This window comes from Suricata suricatta, chromosome 15 (genome assembly GCF_006229205.1).
Source record: "Suricata suricatta isolate VVHF042 chromosome 15, meerkat_22Aug2017_6uvM2_HiC, whole genome shotgun sequence".
Classification (NCBI taxonomy): Eukaryota; Metazoa; Chordata; class Mammalia; order Carnivora; family Herpestidae; genus Suricata; species Suricata suricatta.
Window position 1 is genome coordinate 5,113,545 of NC_043714.1, and position 16,329 is coordinate 5,129,873.

Consider the following 16,329-nt stretch of genomic DNA (forward strand, 5'->3'; position numbering starts at 1 on the left):
ATAATGATATATAATATAAAAACAAAGTAATTGCAAAAGAAAAGCCAATACCATTCTCCTCTTCGGTCTCCTATCCCACTTTATCTACATGAGATACATGATGAATGAGCATTGTAGGGTTATACCCTTGAATTTTACTTTTCTTGGTAAAAATGTTTGTATAGCACATCAAACACCAGTATCCATTTATAAGACTATAATTGGAAAATGAAAAAGCAAAGTTTAAATATTGAGAAGATTTGTATCAACCATTGTCCAATCAGGAGACAGAAATAACAGCAAAAATGTTTGGTGTAGGGAGCATCAATATTGAGATTTATTAACTAGAAACAGGTAGATAACTATTAAAGGGAGTTTAAAAAAAAACCCCTAAGGAACGTAACAATAGAAACAATAGAAAAATAGGATGAAGCAGGCCTAGGAAAAAAATAAAGAGTAAATGAACAGCTTGGAAGAAGGTGTTCCCGGAGCCTGAATTCAGACCTCATCAGCGAGACGGTGGCCAGCACACATATCTGCAGCCTTCCCAGGGTGAAGAAATGTGCTGAGGGACACAGGCCACAGAGGCCCACTAAGAGGGGAGGGGCAGAGAGAGAGGGAGGGAAAGAATCCCAATCAGGCTACACACTATCAACCAGGAGCCCAATATGACTCTTGATCCCGTGACCACAAGATCACGACCTGAGCAAGAGTCAGACACTCAACCAACAAAGCCACCCAGGCACCCCTGTCTTTCTGAACAGAAATTCAAAAGAACTCTTTTCAAGAAAAACACATACACTTCCATGTCTTCATTTTTTTAAGTTTAGTTAATTAATTATTTTTCTCTCATGCTTTCTCTTTGATCAGAGAGGCCTTCTCTAATTTCCCCCTTATGTAAAAGACAATCCTTTCTTATGGATTTCCACTAGACTTTGCATTAACGCCACTTTGCTTTTATTACGGTACTCTATTTTACTCTGCCTTTTCTAAAGTGTGTTCTGAAGAATGCTTACCCCTTGGAGACATCCACATAAAGCTAATGGAAGTCTAGAGAATTTTGTTGTGTACTGTTGTTTGTCTTAGAGTTTCCTGACTTACATTAGCTTGCTGAAGGTTCTGAAGCACCTGCAATAAAGAAATGGATTCAGTCTTAATTTACCTTGTTTTACTCACTATTTACTATTCTCTTGCAGAACACTGTTGCCCAATAGACGATGTGCTTTCTCATTTTTGTAGTCTCGATAATATGCATTATGTTTACTTGTTGACTGTTGGAAATGCCATGCATACATCCACACTCCAAGGCAGGCACATCTCAGACATGTTGGGTGATATTTTCTTCTAGGCAACTTAGAACTTTAACAAGACCGTCAGGAACTAAATGATTAAACTACCACCAGAGGGAGCTGACTGAGAAGCTGGCACGGCTGGAGGCCACAATTAGCGGAAAAAGTGAGGGAGATGAATAAACTACACCACGAGATTTTAAATGGAGCAGTGATCAACTCTTGGAAATACTGTCTGGCTTGATGAAAGCAGATGTCAAACTGGTGAGATACACTATTCAAATGAAAAATTAGAGCATTCACCGTGTTGAATGAAGTTCGGGTGAGTCAGCGCAGTCAGAGAAGCATCAGCCTCTTGCAGATGATCCATTCATCCGCCGACTTGCGGTGACGCAGTCTGCCACGAGGCGGTTGATCGCGGCAGAGACCATATAGGTTCTGTATTGTAAGAAATTACATCTGCTTCTGCCTGAGTCAGTGTGCTACTGGTCTGGCTTCCAATGTGGTGATGAAGGGTCATTTCCCCCTGAGATTCGATCAATGAATTTCGTGACCACTTGGCTCAGGTCACTTTTTCCTTCAGTGCATCCTTGGGAAACACAACACGGAGACATCAAAGCGCTGTCATCTGCTTCGTGTCATCAAAAACATTTCATTTTGAAACAGCCCTAACCAAGCAGCGCTAAGCAGCTTTCTTCCAAAAAAATGAACACAGATAAATGTCGCAACTTATTTTATTATGTGAAATGTCTTGCAAGGAACATCTGTGTAAACAAAGCAGCATTATGCATACACTTTCGCCCTCAGACTCGAGGCTGGCAGTCCCTTCATTGTCCATTATTCAATCCTAATGATGCTCTCGGCACACAGGGTTCCAATATGAAGACATGTTTTCGGGCATTTTGACCCATTTGAGTTCATCATCTTATCTTTCTAAGCTGTAAAAACAAACTGATACCAGAGTGGTTTCCTGCATCCGTGTCAGCCTCACACTTCAATTCTGTAAGTGAAAAAATGGTCTATAAACATTAGGAAAAAGTAAAAACATTTTTAAAAAATTTAAAGGGGCACCTGGGTGGCTGAGTCAGTTCAGCATCCAGCTTAGGCAGGATCATGATCTCACCGTGGTTTCAGGCCCTGCTTCTGGCTCTGTGCTGACAACTTGGAGCCTGGAGCTGCTTTGGATTCTGTCTCCCTCCCTCGCTGCCCTCCTTCCCCCCTCGAAAATAAATAAGACCTCAAGAAAAAAATCATTAGCAGAAAGTAACGTTTGACGATAGGACTTATACCTTCAAAGTATCAAAAGCAGAAATTTGCAGAGATTAAAAAATGGTCACTCTTTACACATGAGTTCCTCATCCTGAAGCGATCGATCAGAAGAGCTACTAGGTTTAATCATTTAGTGAAAGAGGAGATCAGCCAGCCACCAATGAACTGACAGCTAAATTTCTTGGAGAAAATATTTAACTTAGGGCGCCCGAGTGGCTCAGTTAGTTAAGTGTCCGACTTCAGCTCAGGTTGTGATCTCATGGTTTGTGAGTTCGAGCCCCATGTTGGCTCTGTGGTGACAGCTTGGAACCTGGAGCCTGCTTCATGTTCTGTGTCTCCCTCTCTCTCTGCCCCTCCCCTGCTCACACTGTCTCCCTCTCTCAAAAATAAAAATAAACATTAAAAAAATAAAAAAGGAAAGTGTTTAACCGAAGATTGGCTGGTTACTAACTACACTTCCTCTTTCCTTTGGCTCTCATGGAAGAAATGAGTTAATCCCTAATTAAAATTATAAAAACTACATAGGTGTATTCTATCTTTGAATCTGAATGTTTACTTGGCACTGAAAAGGCATATAATAAAGCAATTAGATGGATTTAACTTTGACCATTCTGGACTGATCATTCAATTTAAAAAATTTCTCTTGGAATTTATTCCTTCACATATAATTTGTGTCATAAATTCAAATTCAAAGTAAACATGACAATGTAAATGATACAGCCTGTGTTATATAGAAATGTAAGTTCACTATGTTTTGTAACAACTCATTAACTCTATTACATTTACAGATTCTGGAAAGGGTTTTCTTTATTTTTCTTTTTAATAGGTTTATTTTTTTAGACCAGAAAAATTGAGCACAAAATACAGAGAATTTTCATGTATTCCCCTGACACCACTGTTTAACCTAACACCTTTCTAAAAAAAAATGTTTATTTTGAGAGAGAGCATGGCAGGGGGAGAAACAGCGAAAGAGGGAGAGTGAGAATCCCAAGCAGCCTCCGCACTGTCAGCACAAAGCCCGACGTGGCCTTGATCTCATGAACTGTGAGATCGGGAGCTAAAATCAAGAGTTAGACACTCCACCAAGTGAGCCACCCAGTCGCCCCCCCCCATTATTAGCATCTTAAATGAAGGTGGTACATTTGTTGCAAATGATTTTACTATTTTGATGCCACTCAGGCATCAAAAATGAAGTAAAAAATTAGGCAAAAATCTAATAAAGTATGTATAAGATCTTTATGAGGAAAACTACAAAATTTTGATATAGTAAATCATAGGACTAAATAAATGGAGAGATCTTTCATGGTCATGGAGAGGAAGACTCAATATGGTCAAGATGTCGGTTATTCCCTTTTAGGCTGTATATCCAATGCAATTGTGAAAGTAAACCAATGATCAGCAACTAAATCCTGCAGTTTAATTAGGGCTCACTTTTTGTGTTGTGTAGTGCTTTGGGTCTTGACAAATACACAAGCTCATATATACACAGTTATAGGATCATACAGAATAGTTTCGCTGCCTTAAAAATTTCCTACACCCCACCCATTCATGCCTCTCAGCCCCTCTATCTCCAAACCCTGGAGGATGGCTGATCTTTTTACTGTTTCTATTATTTTGTCTCCTCCAGAACATCATATAGTTAGCATAATATAGTACAGAGCATTTCTACCTAGGTTCTTTTTAAATTTTTTTTATTTTAAAAAAATTTTTAAAAATAAAAAAAAATTTTTTAATTTATTTTTGGAGAGAGAGGGACAGCAAGAGCAGGGGAGGGTCAGAGAGAGAAGGAGTCACAGGATCTGAAGACAGTCTCCAGACTCTGAGCTAGCAGTCAGCACAGAGCCTGATGCGGGGCTTGAACCCACAAACTGTGAGATCATGACCTGAGCTGAAGTTGGACACTTAACCGACTGAGCCACCCAGGCGCCCCACAGGCTCTTTTACTAAAAAATATTCATAGAAGTTTTCTCCATGCCTCCTCATGGCTTGATACCTCATTTCTTTTTAACACTGAATTCTATTCCATTGACTGTGTGGATCAGTTTATGTATCCGTTCACCTCCTGAAGGACATCTTGGTTGCTGCCAAATTTGGCGGTTACAAGTAAAGCTGTTATGAACATGCATGTGCAGGTTTTTGTGTGAACATATATTTTCTTTTTTTTTCTTGTATAACCCTTCAAAGTTTTATTTTTATTTTTTATTTTATTTTATTGTTTTAAAATATAATTTATTGTCAAGTTGGTTTCCATATGATACCCAGTGCTCATCCCAACAAGTGCCCTCCTCCATGCCCATCACCCCCGCTTCTCCTCTATCGCACCCCCATTAGCCCTCAGTTTTTTCTCAGTATTTAGGAGTCACTTATGGTTTGCCTCTCTTCTTCTCCTTAACTATTTTTTCTCTCTTCCCCTATGGTCCTCTGTTAAGTTTCTCCTGTTAGACTTATGAGTGAAAACATATGGTATCTATCTTTCTCTGCCTGACTTATTTCACTCAGCATTATACCTTTGAGTTCCATCCACATTGCTACAAATGGCCAGATTTCATTCTTTCTCATTGCCATGTAGTACTCCATTGTATATGTAAACCACATCTTCTTGAGCCATTCATCAATTGATGGACATTTAGGCTCTTTCCATGATTTGGCTATTGTTGACAGTGCTGCTATGAACATTGGGGTCCATGTGTCCCTGTGCATCAGCACTCCTGTATCCCTTGGGTAAATTGGTAGCAGTGCTATTGCTGGGTCATAAAGGAGTTCTATTGTTAATTTTTTGAGAACCCTTCACACTGTTTTCCAGAGCAGCTGCACCAGTTTACATTCTGACCAACAGTGCCCATTGAGCAGAGGGTGCCCTTCTCCCCACATCCTCACCAGCATCTATAGTCTCTTGATTTGTTCATTTTAGCCATTCTGACTGGTGTGAGGTGATATCTCAGTGTGGTTTTGATTTGTATTTCCCTGATGACGAGTGACGCTGAGCATTGTTTCATGTGTCCATTGGCCGTTTGGATGTCTTCTTTGGAGAAGTGTCTGTTCATATCTTGTTGTTTTTCAGGTGTAGAGTTTGGTGAGTTCCTTATAGATTTTGGATACCAGCCCTTTATCTGATATGAACATACATTTTCAACTCATTTGGCTAAATACCTAGAAGTGTGGTGCTCCTATAGTAAGATTGTATTGTAAGCTAGATTGTATACAAAGACTACCTTTAGATTTGTATCTTCCAAGCTTTTTTCCAAAGTGTCTGCATCATTTTGCATCCTCATCAGCAAAGAGAGTTCCTGTGGCTCTACCTTCTCCCCAACTTTTGGTGCTGTCAGTGTTTTGGTTTTTAGCCACTTGAATGGGTTGTAGCTCTCTGATCATTCAAGGTGTTAAGCAGCTTTCCATTTGCTTATTTGCCATCCCTGTGTCTTCTTTTGTGAGATTTGTGTTTCATCCTTTTGCCCATTTTTAAGTGGTTTGTTTTCTTATTCTTGAATTTTAAGGGTTCTCTGTATATGTTGGATACAAGTCCTTTATCAAGTATGTGCTTTGCAAATATGCTCTTCCTTTGTGGCATGTGATTTCATTCTCTTAACACTGTCCTTTGCAGAGCCTTTAGTCAAGTCCAATTTATCAATTTTTTCTTTCTTGGATTGAACTTTTGGTGATGTATCTAAGGTCACCTAGATTTTCTCCTATATAGAATGTCTAGAAACTTTATGGTTTTTTACATTTTATATTCAGATCTGTGATCCATTTGAGTTCATTTAGTGAAGGGTATAAGATCTGTGCTTTTGTCTAGATTCACTTCTTTTCTTTTTTTTCCCTTTCTTCTTTTTTTGCATGTGGATGTCTAGTTGTTCAAGCACTGTTTGTTGAAAAGGTTATCTTTTCTCAATTAAATTGTCTTTGTTCCTTTGTCAAAGATCATCTGACTCTATTTGTGTGGGTCTATTTCTGGGCTCTTTACTTTATTCTATTGATCTGTTTGTTTGTTCTTCTGCCAAGACCACAATGTCTTGATTCCTGTAGGTTTATAGTAAATCTTTTTTTTTTTAAAGTTTAATGTTTATTTATTTTTGAAGGAAAGAGAGAGAGAGAGACAGAGCATAAGCAGGGGAAGGATAGAGAGAGAGGGAGACACAGAATCCAAAGCAGGCTCCAGGCTCTGAGCTGTCAGCACAGAGCCTGATGTAGGGCTTCAACTCACGAGCAGTGAGATCATGACCTGAGGTGAAGTCGGACGCCTGACTGAGCCCCCCAGGTGTTCCTATAGTAAATCTTAAAGTCAGGAAATGTCAGTGCTCTTACTTTGTTCTTCTACATTGTGTTAGCTATTTGGGGTCTTTGGCTTTCTATATAAACTTTAGAATCACTTTGTTGATCTCCACAAAACCGCTTGCTGGAATTTTGCTTTTACAATTGCATATTGGGAATAACCAACATCTTAACAATATTGGATCTTCTTATCCATGACCATGAAAGATATTTCCATTTATTTAGTCCTTCTTTGATTTACTATACAAAAATTTTATAGTTTTCCTCATATAGATCTTATACATTATTAGATTTTTGCCTAACTTTTAATTTCATTTTTGATGCTAATATAAATGGGGCTGTGCTTTTAATTCCAAATCCTAGTGTTTCATTGCTAGTCTATAGGAAAGAAAATAACTTTTTATACTAAGCTTGTATCCTGCCACCTTGCCATAATCACTTTATTTTTAATTATTTGGGATTTTATACATAGGCAATCATGTCATCTGTGAAACAAGACAGTTCTGATTCTTCCTTACCAATCTGTATACCTTTTAGTCCCCTTTCTTGTCGTGTTGCATTACCTAGTATTTCTAGTAGACTTTGAAACAAGAGTGGTAAGAGAGAATATCCTTGCTTTGTTTCCAGTCTGAAAGAGAAAACGTGTACTTAATCATTAAGTATGATATTAACTGGAGGTATTATGTTAATGTTTTTTATTAAGTTGGTGAAGTTACACTTTATTCCTGCTATGAGTCTTACCAAGAAAGGGTGTTGGAATATGGATTGCTGCATCTATTGATATAATCGGGTGGTTTTTCTTCTTCAGTCTGCTATGTGATATATTACATTAATTTATTTTCAAATGTTGAATCAAGCTTGCATACTTGGGATCAATCTCACTTGGTCATGAGGTATAATTAATCTTATACACTTTTGGATTTAATATGCTAATATTTTCTTGGGGATTTTGCATCTAAGTTTATGAGAGATATTGGTATGTTTCCTTTCTTGTAATGTGTTTGTCTGATTCTACTATTAGGATAATGCTTTCTCATGGAATGAATTGTGAAGGGTTTTATTTATTTATATTTTCTCAAAGAGATTGTAGAGAATTGACATAATTTCTGTTTTCCTGTTTTTTATTATTACTTTTTTTATTACTTTGGATTTAATATGGTCTTTTTTCCCTACTTGCCTGAAGTGAAAATTTAGATTATTGATTTTAGATCATTTTCTTTTCTAATACATGCATTCAATGCTATACATTTCCATTTAAGCACTGCCTTTGCTGCATACTTCAAATTTTGGTAAGCTGTATTTTCATTTTCATTTAGTTAAACATACTTAAAAATCTCTTTTGGGATTTCTTCTTTGCCCCACACATTATTGAAAAGTTTGTTGTTTAATCTCCAAAAAATTTTGGATTTTCCAGCAATGTGTTACTGATTTATAGCATAATTCTATTGCAGTCTAAAAGAAAAGTTCAGGGGCACCTGTGTGGCTCAGTTGGTTAAGCCTCTGACTTCGGCTCAGGTCAGATCTCACGGTTCATGGGTTTGAGCCCCGCGTCAGGCTCTGTGCTGACAGCTAGCTCAGAGCCTGGAGCCTGCTTCCAGTTCTGTGTCTCCTTCTCTCTCTGCCCCTCCCCCTCTCATGCTCTGTCTCTCTCTGTATCAAAAATAAATAAAACATTAAATTTTTTAATAAGATAAAATAAAATAAAAGTTCATATCGTTTCTATCTTTTAAATTTGTAAAGTTCCAGAATGTGATCTATCTTGATGACTATACTATGCAAGCTTGAAAAGAATATGTATTCTGAAGTTGAATGAAGTATTCTATAAATGTCAACTAGACCTAGTTGATTGTGTGTGCCATTCTGTTTTAATATGGTCTAGCAAAATTCTTAAGAAAAATACAAATAAGAATATTAGGAATAAAAAGAATGAGGTTAGGAATGGAAACAATGAAAGGAATACAAGGAATAAAAGAGAGTCAGCGATAGTGTTAAATGCATTTGTAAGACAAACTATGGTGTCTGCATGTAAGAAAACACAATAAAGGATTTAAAAGCATGGCTAAATAATAATGTATCAAATAGTTAAATCTGGATAAAAGCAGAGTACAGAAATATACCTAGATGATAGTTTAATGTAAATGTTTAAAATACTGCAAGCAATGTAACATGTATTTTGGGTACAAAAAAGCATAAAAGCATGAATGAAAAAGACATACACCAACTGCAGAATTATGGCTACTATTTTAGATGGAGATCAGTATTTATATTGATTTCAAGGCACAGAGATTTTTGGGAGTGTTTGGGAAAATCTGGACTCCAGATCCATTTGAAATAAAGGATTGGAATATATAGTTTGGGGTAGGTGTTTTTCCCTTCAACTAAACTAAAAACAGTTTTCCTCTCCTGCCTTCTGAACGATCGAGTGGAGTTTCCGAGAGCCCTCTGCAGGTGGGTACATATGCAGGGGTCTCAGTTTCAACTTCTTGCTTTAGCTGGTCGGTGCCATCTCCTGTCTTCCCATGTGTTACTTTCTAAATAGTTTTGTTAAGGTATTGTAATTGACACACAATAAGTTTCCTTGCCCTGCCCTTTCCTTCCCTTTCCCTAAGCAAAAACTCCTGATTTCTGTCACAATATGTTTGCTTGAATTTTCTAGAATTTTGATGAATACAATCATACAGAATGTACTTTTTTTTAAAGCCAGGTTCTGCCATTTAGCATACTCATTTTGAGATTTATCCATGTGTAGTGTGTGTATCATTACTGTATACCTTTTTATTGTTTGTTTTTTTTTTTACTGTTTATATCTGAAAGAGAGAGAGAGAGAGAGGCAGAGGGTGAGCAGGGGAGGGGCAGAGAGAGAGGGAGACACAGAACATGAAGCAGGCTCCAGGCTCTGAGCTGTCAGCACAGAGCCTGAGGTGGGGCTCAAACCCACAAACCATGAGATCATGACCTGAGCTGAAGTCGGACGCTTCACCAACTGAACCACCCAGGCACCCCTATTCCTTTCTGTTGTTGAGTAGTCTTTCATTTTATGGTTATGTTATAGTTTGTTTATCCATTAACCTATTAATGGGCATTTGTGTTGTGTTAAGCTGTCATGAACATTTATGTGCAAGGCTTTGTATGTATATATTTCCTTTTCTTTTGAATAAATACCCAAGAGTGAAATGACTCAATTACATGATAATACATATTGAAACCAAATAGTTTTGGTCTTCAAAATTTGTTCTTTTTTCCCCCCCAGAGTTGCTTCTGCAATTATCTTAGATCCTTTATATTTACATATTAATTTAAAATTAGTTTGTCAATTATACAGTTTGTCAATTTTTACACTTCCTCTCCACCAAACAACAATTAAAAAGCCCTGATAGGATCTTGATTGGGATTGTATTGATCTAAAGATCAATTTGAGGAGGATTGACATCTTAACAATACTGAGTCTTTTGACCTTTAAACATGGAAAATCTCTCCATTTTTTAGGTCTTCTTTGTTGTTTTTTTTTTTCCAACTTTTTTAATGTTTATTTTTTTTTATAGAGAAAGAGACAAAGTGAGAGCAGGGGGGTGGAAGGAGAGGGAGACACAGAATCTGAAGGAGGCTCCAGGCTCTGGTCAGCACAGAACCCAACACGGGACTTGAACCCACGAATCATGAGATCATGACCTGAGCTGAAGTTGGATGCTTAACCAACTGAGCCACCCAGGCATCCCTAGATCTTCTTTAATTTCTTTAAGCAATATGTGTAATTTTTAGTGTATAGGTCTTTTTATCTTTTGTAAGATTAATTCCTAGATATTGTTTGATACTATTGTCAATGGCCTTATTTGTTAAAATTTTTTAATTTCCTTTTTTAAGTTTATTTATTTAGTTTGAAAGAGAGAGAAACTGTGAATTGGAGAAGGATGGAGAGAATCTCTAGCATGCTCTGTGCTGTCAGCAAGGAGTCCAATGAAGGGCTTGAGCCCATGAGCTGTCAGATCATGTCCTGAGCTGAAGCCAGGAGTCGGACATTTGACTGACTCAGCCACCCAGATGCTTCTAAACATTTTTAAATTTCTGATTGTATATTATGTATATAAAAATGTTATAAACCTTGAAGCACCTGGATGGCTCAGTTGGCTAAGCCTCTGATTCTTGATGTCAGTCTTGCAGTCATGAGATTGAACCCCACATTGGGATCTGCACAAGTGTGGAGACTGCTTGGGATTCTCTCTCTCCCTCTCTCCCTGTACCTTCTCTGCTTGCACTCTCTCTCTCTGAAAAATCACCAAACATTAAAAGACTGCAATAGACCATTTAAAATAGATCTTGTGCCCAGCATTCTTACTAAACTTATTTTAGTTCTAGTTCATGGGATTGTCTTAATATAAAATTACACTATCTTCAAATAATGACTGTTTTACTTTTTTGTCCCCATTGTAGATGCCTTTTACTGCTTTTTCTTTCCTCATTGTATTGGCCAGAACCTGCCATATAAGGTTGAATAAAAAGGTGGAAAAAAGACATCCTTGTCTTATTGTTGATTGTAAGGACAAAACATCCAGTCCTTTATCATGACAAGTACTATGAATTTGATGTGTCTATCTTTTCATCGCTGCCTTGAATACACTTTTTTCTGGGCTGAAGAAAAGCAATTTTGGAAGTTTTAGTAACACTAAGACATGTGATTATACTAGACATTAATATTCTTAGTACTCAAGATTCATATATTTAATTGCATACTTTAAAATAAGAAAAGGTTGGAATTTAACATTTTCTTATTATAAGCAAAATTGGTTCAAGCAGTAAAAATTGCTAAGAACTCTCTATTTTTGGCAATTTTGTAGGTAGGCTTCTGGGTATAAAATGTATGTTTCTATATAAAAGTATATTTTATAAATCTATTTATTTACTGTTTTGTGTGTGTGTGTGTTTATAGCAATGTCACAGAAGTTGGAAGAAATACCTCCCTATGTATCCTTAATTTCTTCTTGATAGTATTTTATGACCACAAGATACTACTATGGTGATTTTTATAAATATGATTTTTTTCACTGACACAAAATACATCCTCACTATAAAAAATGTTTTGGAAATTCAGAAAATACAAAGGAAATAAAAATTACTGCTGAATTTTTATCTTACCAAAATATTTAAAAAATATTTTGATGTACATGTTTCATAATTACACATACTTACACATGATTATGTATATGAAAAGACACATTCACACACACTCTTTAATTTGGTATTGTGCTGTATAGAAAACTTTAGATATTAACTCCTGTTTCTAGTTATAACAAAGCATCTTGTATGATTCAAACCCTCATGTTATGAGCTACTATAAAAATTGAGAAAGAAACCAACAGCTGTTTGAAGAAATTGGGGAGCAACCAAGAAAGCCAGGGTCTGAGGGAACAGACTGAAGTAGAGAGAGGGAGAAGGGGAGGAAACACAGAAAAGAACATGAAGGTCTAACACACATGTAATTGGAGTCCCAGTAGGAACAGAGAGAGAATGGGACAGAATGGTAACTAAAAGAGTGAATGCTGAGGGGTTTCCAAAATAGAAAAAAAAAAAATAAAAAAGATCAAGTCACGGATGTAGAAGCTTTACAAAATCCAAATTGGCATAAATGGAAAGAAAATCACCCCTGTCCATCTTAGTTTGCCTGCCAAAAGACAAAATCAAAGACGTAATTTAAGGACAGTTCTAGAAAAAAGGCAAAGTACTTTAAAGAGCTATGGTAAGACAGGAAACCACTTTTCCAATGGAAGAAATGGAGGCAAAAAGACATTGTCATCAAAACTACTGAAATGGAAAACCTGAAAGTCTAGAATTTCATATTCAATTTTTATTTCTTCAGTTTAAATAAAACCATGTAGAACGAATTAGTTAATGAAGTGTTGGAAACTGAATAATAAAATAATTAATTTTAATCCAAAAGAACGTAAGGAAGGAAAAACAAGGATAAAAACAAGAGAAACTGAGAACAAAGACTAACATGGTAGGTAAACCTAAATATTAATATTAAAGATATTATGAACTAAATATTCCAATTTGAAAACAAATATTGTCAGATTGAATTAAAAAACCTTTATTATGTTTACATGGGACACATTTTAAACATTAGAACATAGAGAGTTTAAAGTAAAAAGATTTAAGAAAAGATATTCTTTGATAAGACTAGGAGAAATAGGTGTAATGACACCAAACAAAGGAGATTATCTACAACGAGTAGTAACCCAGTTAAAGAAGGATATTTTGTGGTGATGAAAGAGTCCGTGCCCGTGGAAAAAATAACAATCTTAAGTTGATGTGCACCTAAAAAAAAATGGCATCAAATTATGTAGTAAAACATTAACAAAATTAAACGCATAGAGAAACCTATATTCATTGACTGGTATTTTTTTTTTAACAATATCTGTCAGTAACTGATAAAGCAATCAGGTAAAGATCCCAATAGAGAGAGAAGTTTAAAGAACATAATAATAAATGCGACTAGTTGACACTAGTTTGACACCCAACAAATGCACCACACACATTATTCTCAAGTATACACAAAAGAATTCGGAAAAATAACTATATACTGGGCAATGTTTCAACACATACCTATGAACTGAAATCACCTTGAGAATGTCCTCTGTCCACAGTGTAATTGACCTAGGAATCAATAACTTAAAAAACTGGAACACCTCCAAGTGTTTGAAAACCAAGCAACTATATGCATATATAGGTATGCATCCACATCCACACATCCACACATATTCATGCATGTGTATCTGTGTATTACACATACGTTTTATATATATTATGTATAACCTTTCTTCTGTGTTTCACTTAGCAGTAGATGGTGTTTTCTCACAGTTTGCCTCTCGGACACAGGCTGACTTTCCTGTCATTTTCTTCACACAAAGTGTGAAACTGCAGGGAGCGTAACTAATGCAGAGCCTGGGAAAAAGAGAATGAGCGGGTTTCTCTCCTCTAAAAATGCCTTCTAAAAGACCACAAATGCACTTTATTTGGACTCTTGCCTGCTTTTGTGGGAAGGAAATTTGTTTGAGGGAAATTTGTTTTGAGGGGAGAGGCCCGTGTTTTAATTTGCTGCGCTCCCAAAGGGAAGGTGGAGGAAGAAAATAGGAACCGGAGAGAACCGACATGGAGTTGATTTCATCCTGCCCTGGGAAGGTGAGGTGTCTGGGGTCAGGTCTCCTCTCTGCTCTGGCGGCCCTGGGACATCGGGGACACCGCAGTCCAGATCTGCCCTTATTCTGCCTCTCTGGGTCACAGCCCTGCGATTCTCCCGGGAGAATCGGGAATGTGTGAATGACAATCAGGACACTGTGCTGAACAACCGGAAACGTTTTAGGAAACAGGCATGAAGTCGTGGTACACTAATATATGCATACACTATGTACATATACACATTACATACAGAGAAAGACTAAAGCGTCTCAAGTTGTGGACCGTCGTAATTAACGACTTGCACCTGTATTAGAGTATTACGGTATTAGAGAAGGGTTGATTTGCATTTTAAAACTGCATTCACTTCTCCCTTCCGTGCAGCGATGTAGTATAAATGTAACTTAAAATTTAAAATTATATTAACTCATTTGGGATAGGAGGTTTTTAAAAAGTAGAATGGAAGTCTCAACCGGATTGCCCTTTTAAAATAGACCGCCAGCCCCGCCCCCAGCTTTGTTTCTCCTAAATTCTTAACAGGAGACCTGTTCGTTTATTAATTTAATCAATACGGAAGGCGAACGGGATTGGTGGGAAACGCCGCTCTCTGCCCACCCCCGCCGGGTGGAGGCGGGGCGGGGGCAGTCGGGTCTCCGGAGCGCAGCCGCGGCTGCGCGGTCGGTCCCGCCGCTGCCAGCGGCGCTGGCTGAACCCTTGGAGACGCGAGCCGCCGCCCGAGGCGGTAGCGGGGAGGTGGACCCCCGACCGGGGAGGGGTCGCCGCGGCCGCCGGCGGCCTCGTCCCCAAACCGCTCCCGGGAAGGCGACCTGTCCCCTGCTGGCCAGGTGACACAGAGATTGCTACTGCACTTACTCTTCCGGAGGACGCACGGCAGGGGGGAGACCCGAGTCGGCCGGGGACGCCTTAAAGCCGGAGAGACGGGTTTGTATTTTTCCCCTGAAAGGTAAGGACTCCTTCCTCTGTCGCACTTTGTTCGATGGGTTCCACCGGTGACGGTAAGATTTCCACACGTGGCAGGCAGCGATCCCGTGCGGGCGGGTTCGGGTCGCTGCGCCACCTCTCCCCTCCCCTCGGAACCGCACCTCCCGCTCTCGTTGCACGTCTGTCATCCTAACCCGACCTCCCAGTTCCGTTTTGCAGCCCCAGAGTCCGTGGCGACTGCGGGGGAGGAGGAAGGCCAGGGACGCGCCGCCCCCGGGAAGCCGCCGGAGTCGGAGCGCAGGTCCGCTCGGACGCGGGCTGGGGCAGCCGCGGAGGAAACGGGGTCGCCGGCTCCCTTGCCCTCGCCGACATGCTCAACGAGTCCTTCTTGGAGCTGGGGACGGCCAACGCGTCGTGCCCGGGGCCCGCGCTGGGCTGCCCCAACGCGTCCGGCCTGCCGCCGCCGCTGCCGCCGCCGCTGGCCGTGGCGGTGCCCGTCGTCTACGCGGTGATCTGCGCGGTGGGGCTGGCCGGCAACTCCGCAGTGCTGTACGTCCTGCTGCGGGCGCCCCGAATGAAGACCGTCACCAACCTGTTTATCCTCAACCTGGCCATCGCCGACGAGCTCTTCACGCTCGTGCTGCCCATCAACATCGCCGATTTCCTGCTGCAGCGGTGGCCCTTCGGGGAGCTCATGTGTAAGCTCATCGTGGCCATCGACCAGTACAACACGTTCTCCAGCCTCTACTTCCTCACGGTCATGAGCGCCGACCGCTACCTGGTGGTGCTGGCCACGGCCGAGTCGCGCCGGGTGGCCGGGCGCACGTACCGCGCGGCGCGCGCCGTGAGCCTGGCCGTGTGGGGGCTCGTGACGCTGGTCGTGCTGCCCTTCGCCGTCTTCGCCCGGCTCGACGACGAGCAGGGCCGGCGCCAGTGCGTGCTGGTCTTCCCGCAGCCCGAGGCCTTCTGGTGGCGGGCGAGCCGCCTCTACACGCTGGTGCTCGGCTTTGCCATCCCCGTGTCCACCATCTGCGTCCTCTACGGCATCCTGCTGTGCAGGCTGCGCGCCATGCGGCTGGACAGCCACGCCAAGGCTCTGGACCGCGCGAAGAAGCGGGTGACTCTCTTGGTGGTGGTGATCCTGGCCGTGTGCCTCCTCTGCTGGACGCCCTACCACCTGAGCACCGTGGTGGCGCTCACCACCGACCTCCCGCAGACGCCGCTGGTCATCGCGGTCTCCTACTTCATCACCAGCCTGAGCTACGCCAACAGCTGCCTCAACCCCTTCCTCTACGCCTTCCTGGACGACAGCTTCCGCAGGAGCCTCCGCCAGCTGCTGGCCTGCCGCGCTGCCGCCTGACCCCCCGCCCGGCCCGGCGCGTCCTGCGCCCCGGTCCCGGCAGCGCCAGCCCCG

At 40.5% G+C, this 16,329-nt stretch overlaps 1 protein-coding gene and 2 long non-coding RNA genes across 3 annotated transcripts in view; 1 reads left to right on the forward strand and 2 right to left on the reverse strand.

The window, feature by feature from the left end:
- Positions 1 to 373: 373 nt before the first annotated feature.
- LOC115279474 lies at positions 374 to 1,831 on the reverse strand. Its single transcript, XR_003903457.1, has 3 exons — positions 1,572 to 1,831; positions 996 to 1,107; positions 374 to 571 (listed from the first exon to the last, which is right to left on the reverse strand). It is a non-coding gene; the product is annotated as an uncharacterized LOC115279474 (long non-coding RNA).
- Positions 1,832 to 1,984: 153 nt separating this feature from the next.
- LOC115279476 overlaps positions 1,985 to 16,329 on the reverse strand; it is a 26,015-nt gene continuing 11,670 nt past the window's right edge. Inside the window, exon 2 of the long non-coding RNA XR_003903459.1 lies at positions 1,985 to 2,268. This is a non-coding gene — a long non-coding RNA (uncharacterized LOC115279476). The remainder of the gene's footprint in view (positions 2,269 to 16,329) is intronic.
- Positions 15,286 to 16,277, forward strand: NPBWR1 (neuropeptides B and W receptor 1). Its single transcript, XM_029924015.1, has one exon. The coding sequence runs from the start codon at positions 15,286 to 15,288 to the stop codon at positions 16,273 to 16,275; it is 990 nt and encodes a 329-aa protein (XP_029779875.1). The 3' UTR covers positions 16,276 to 16,277.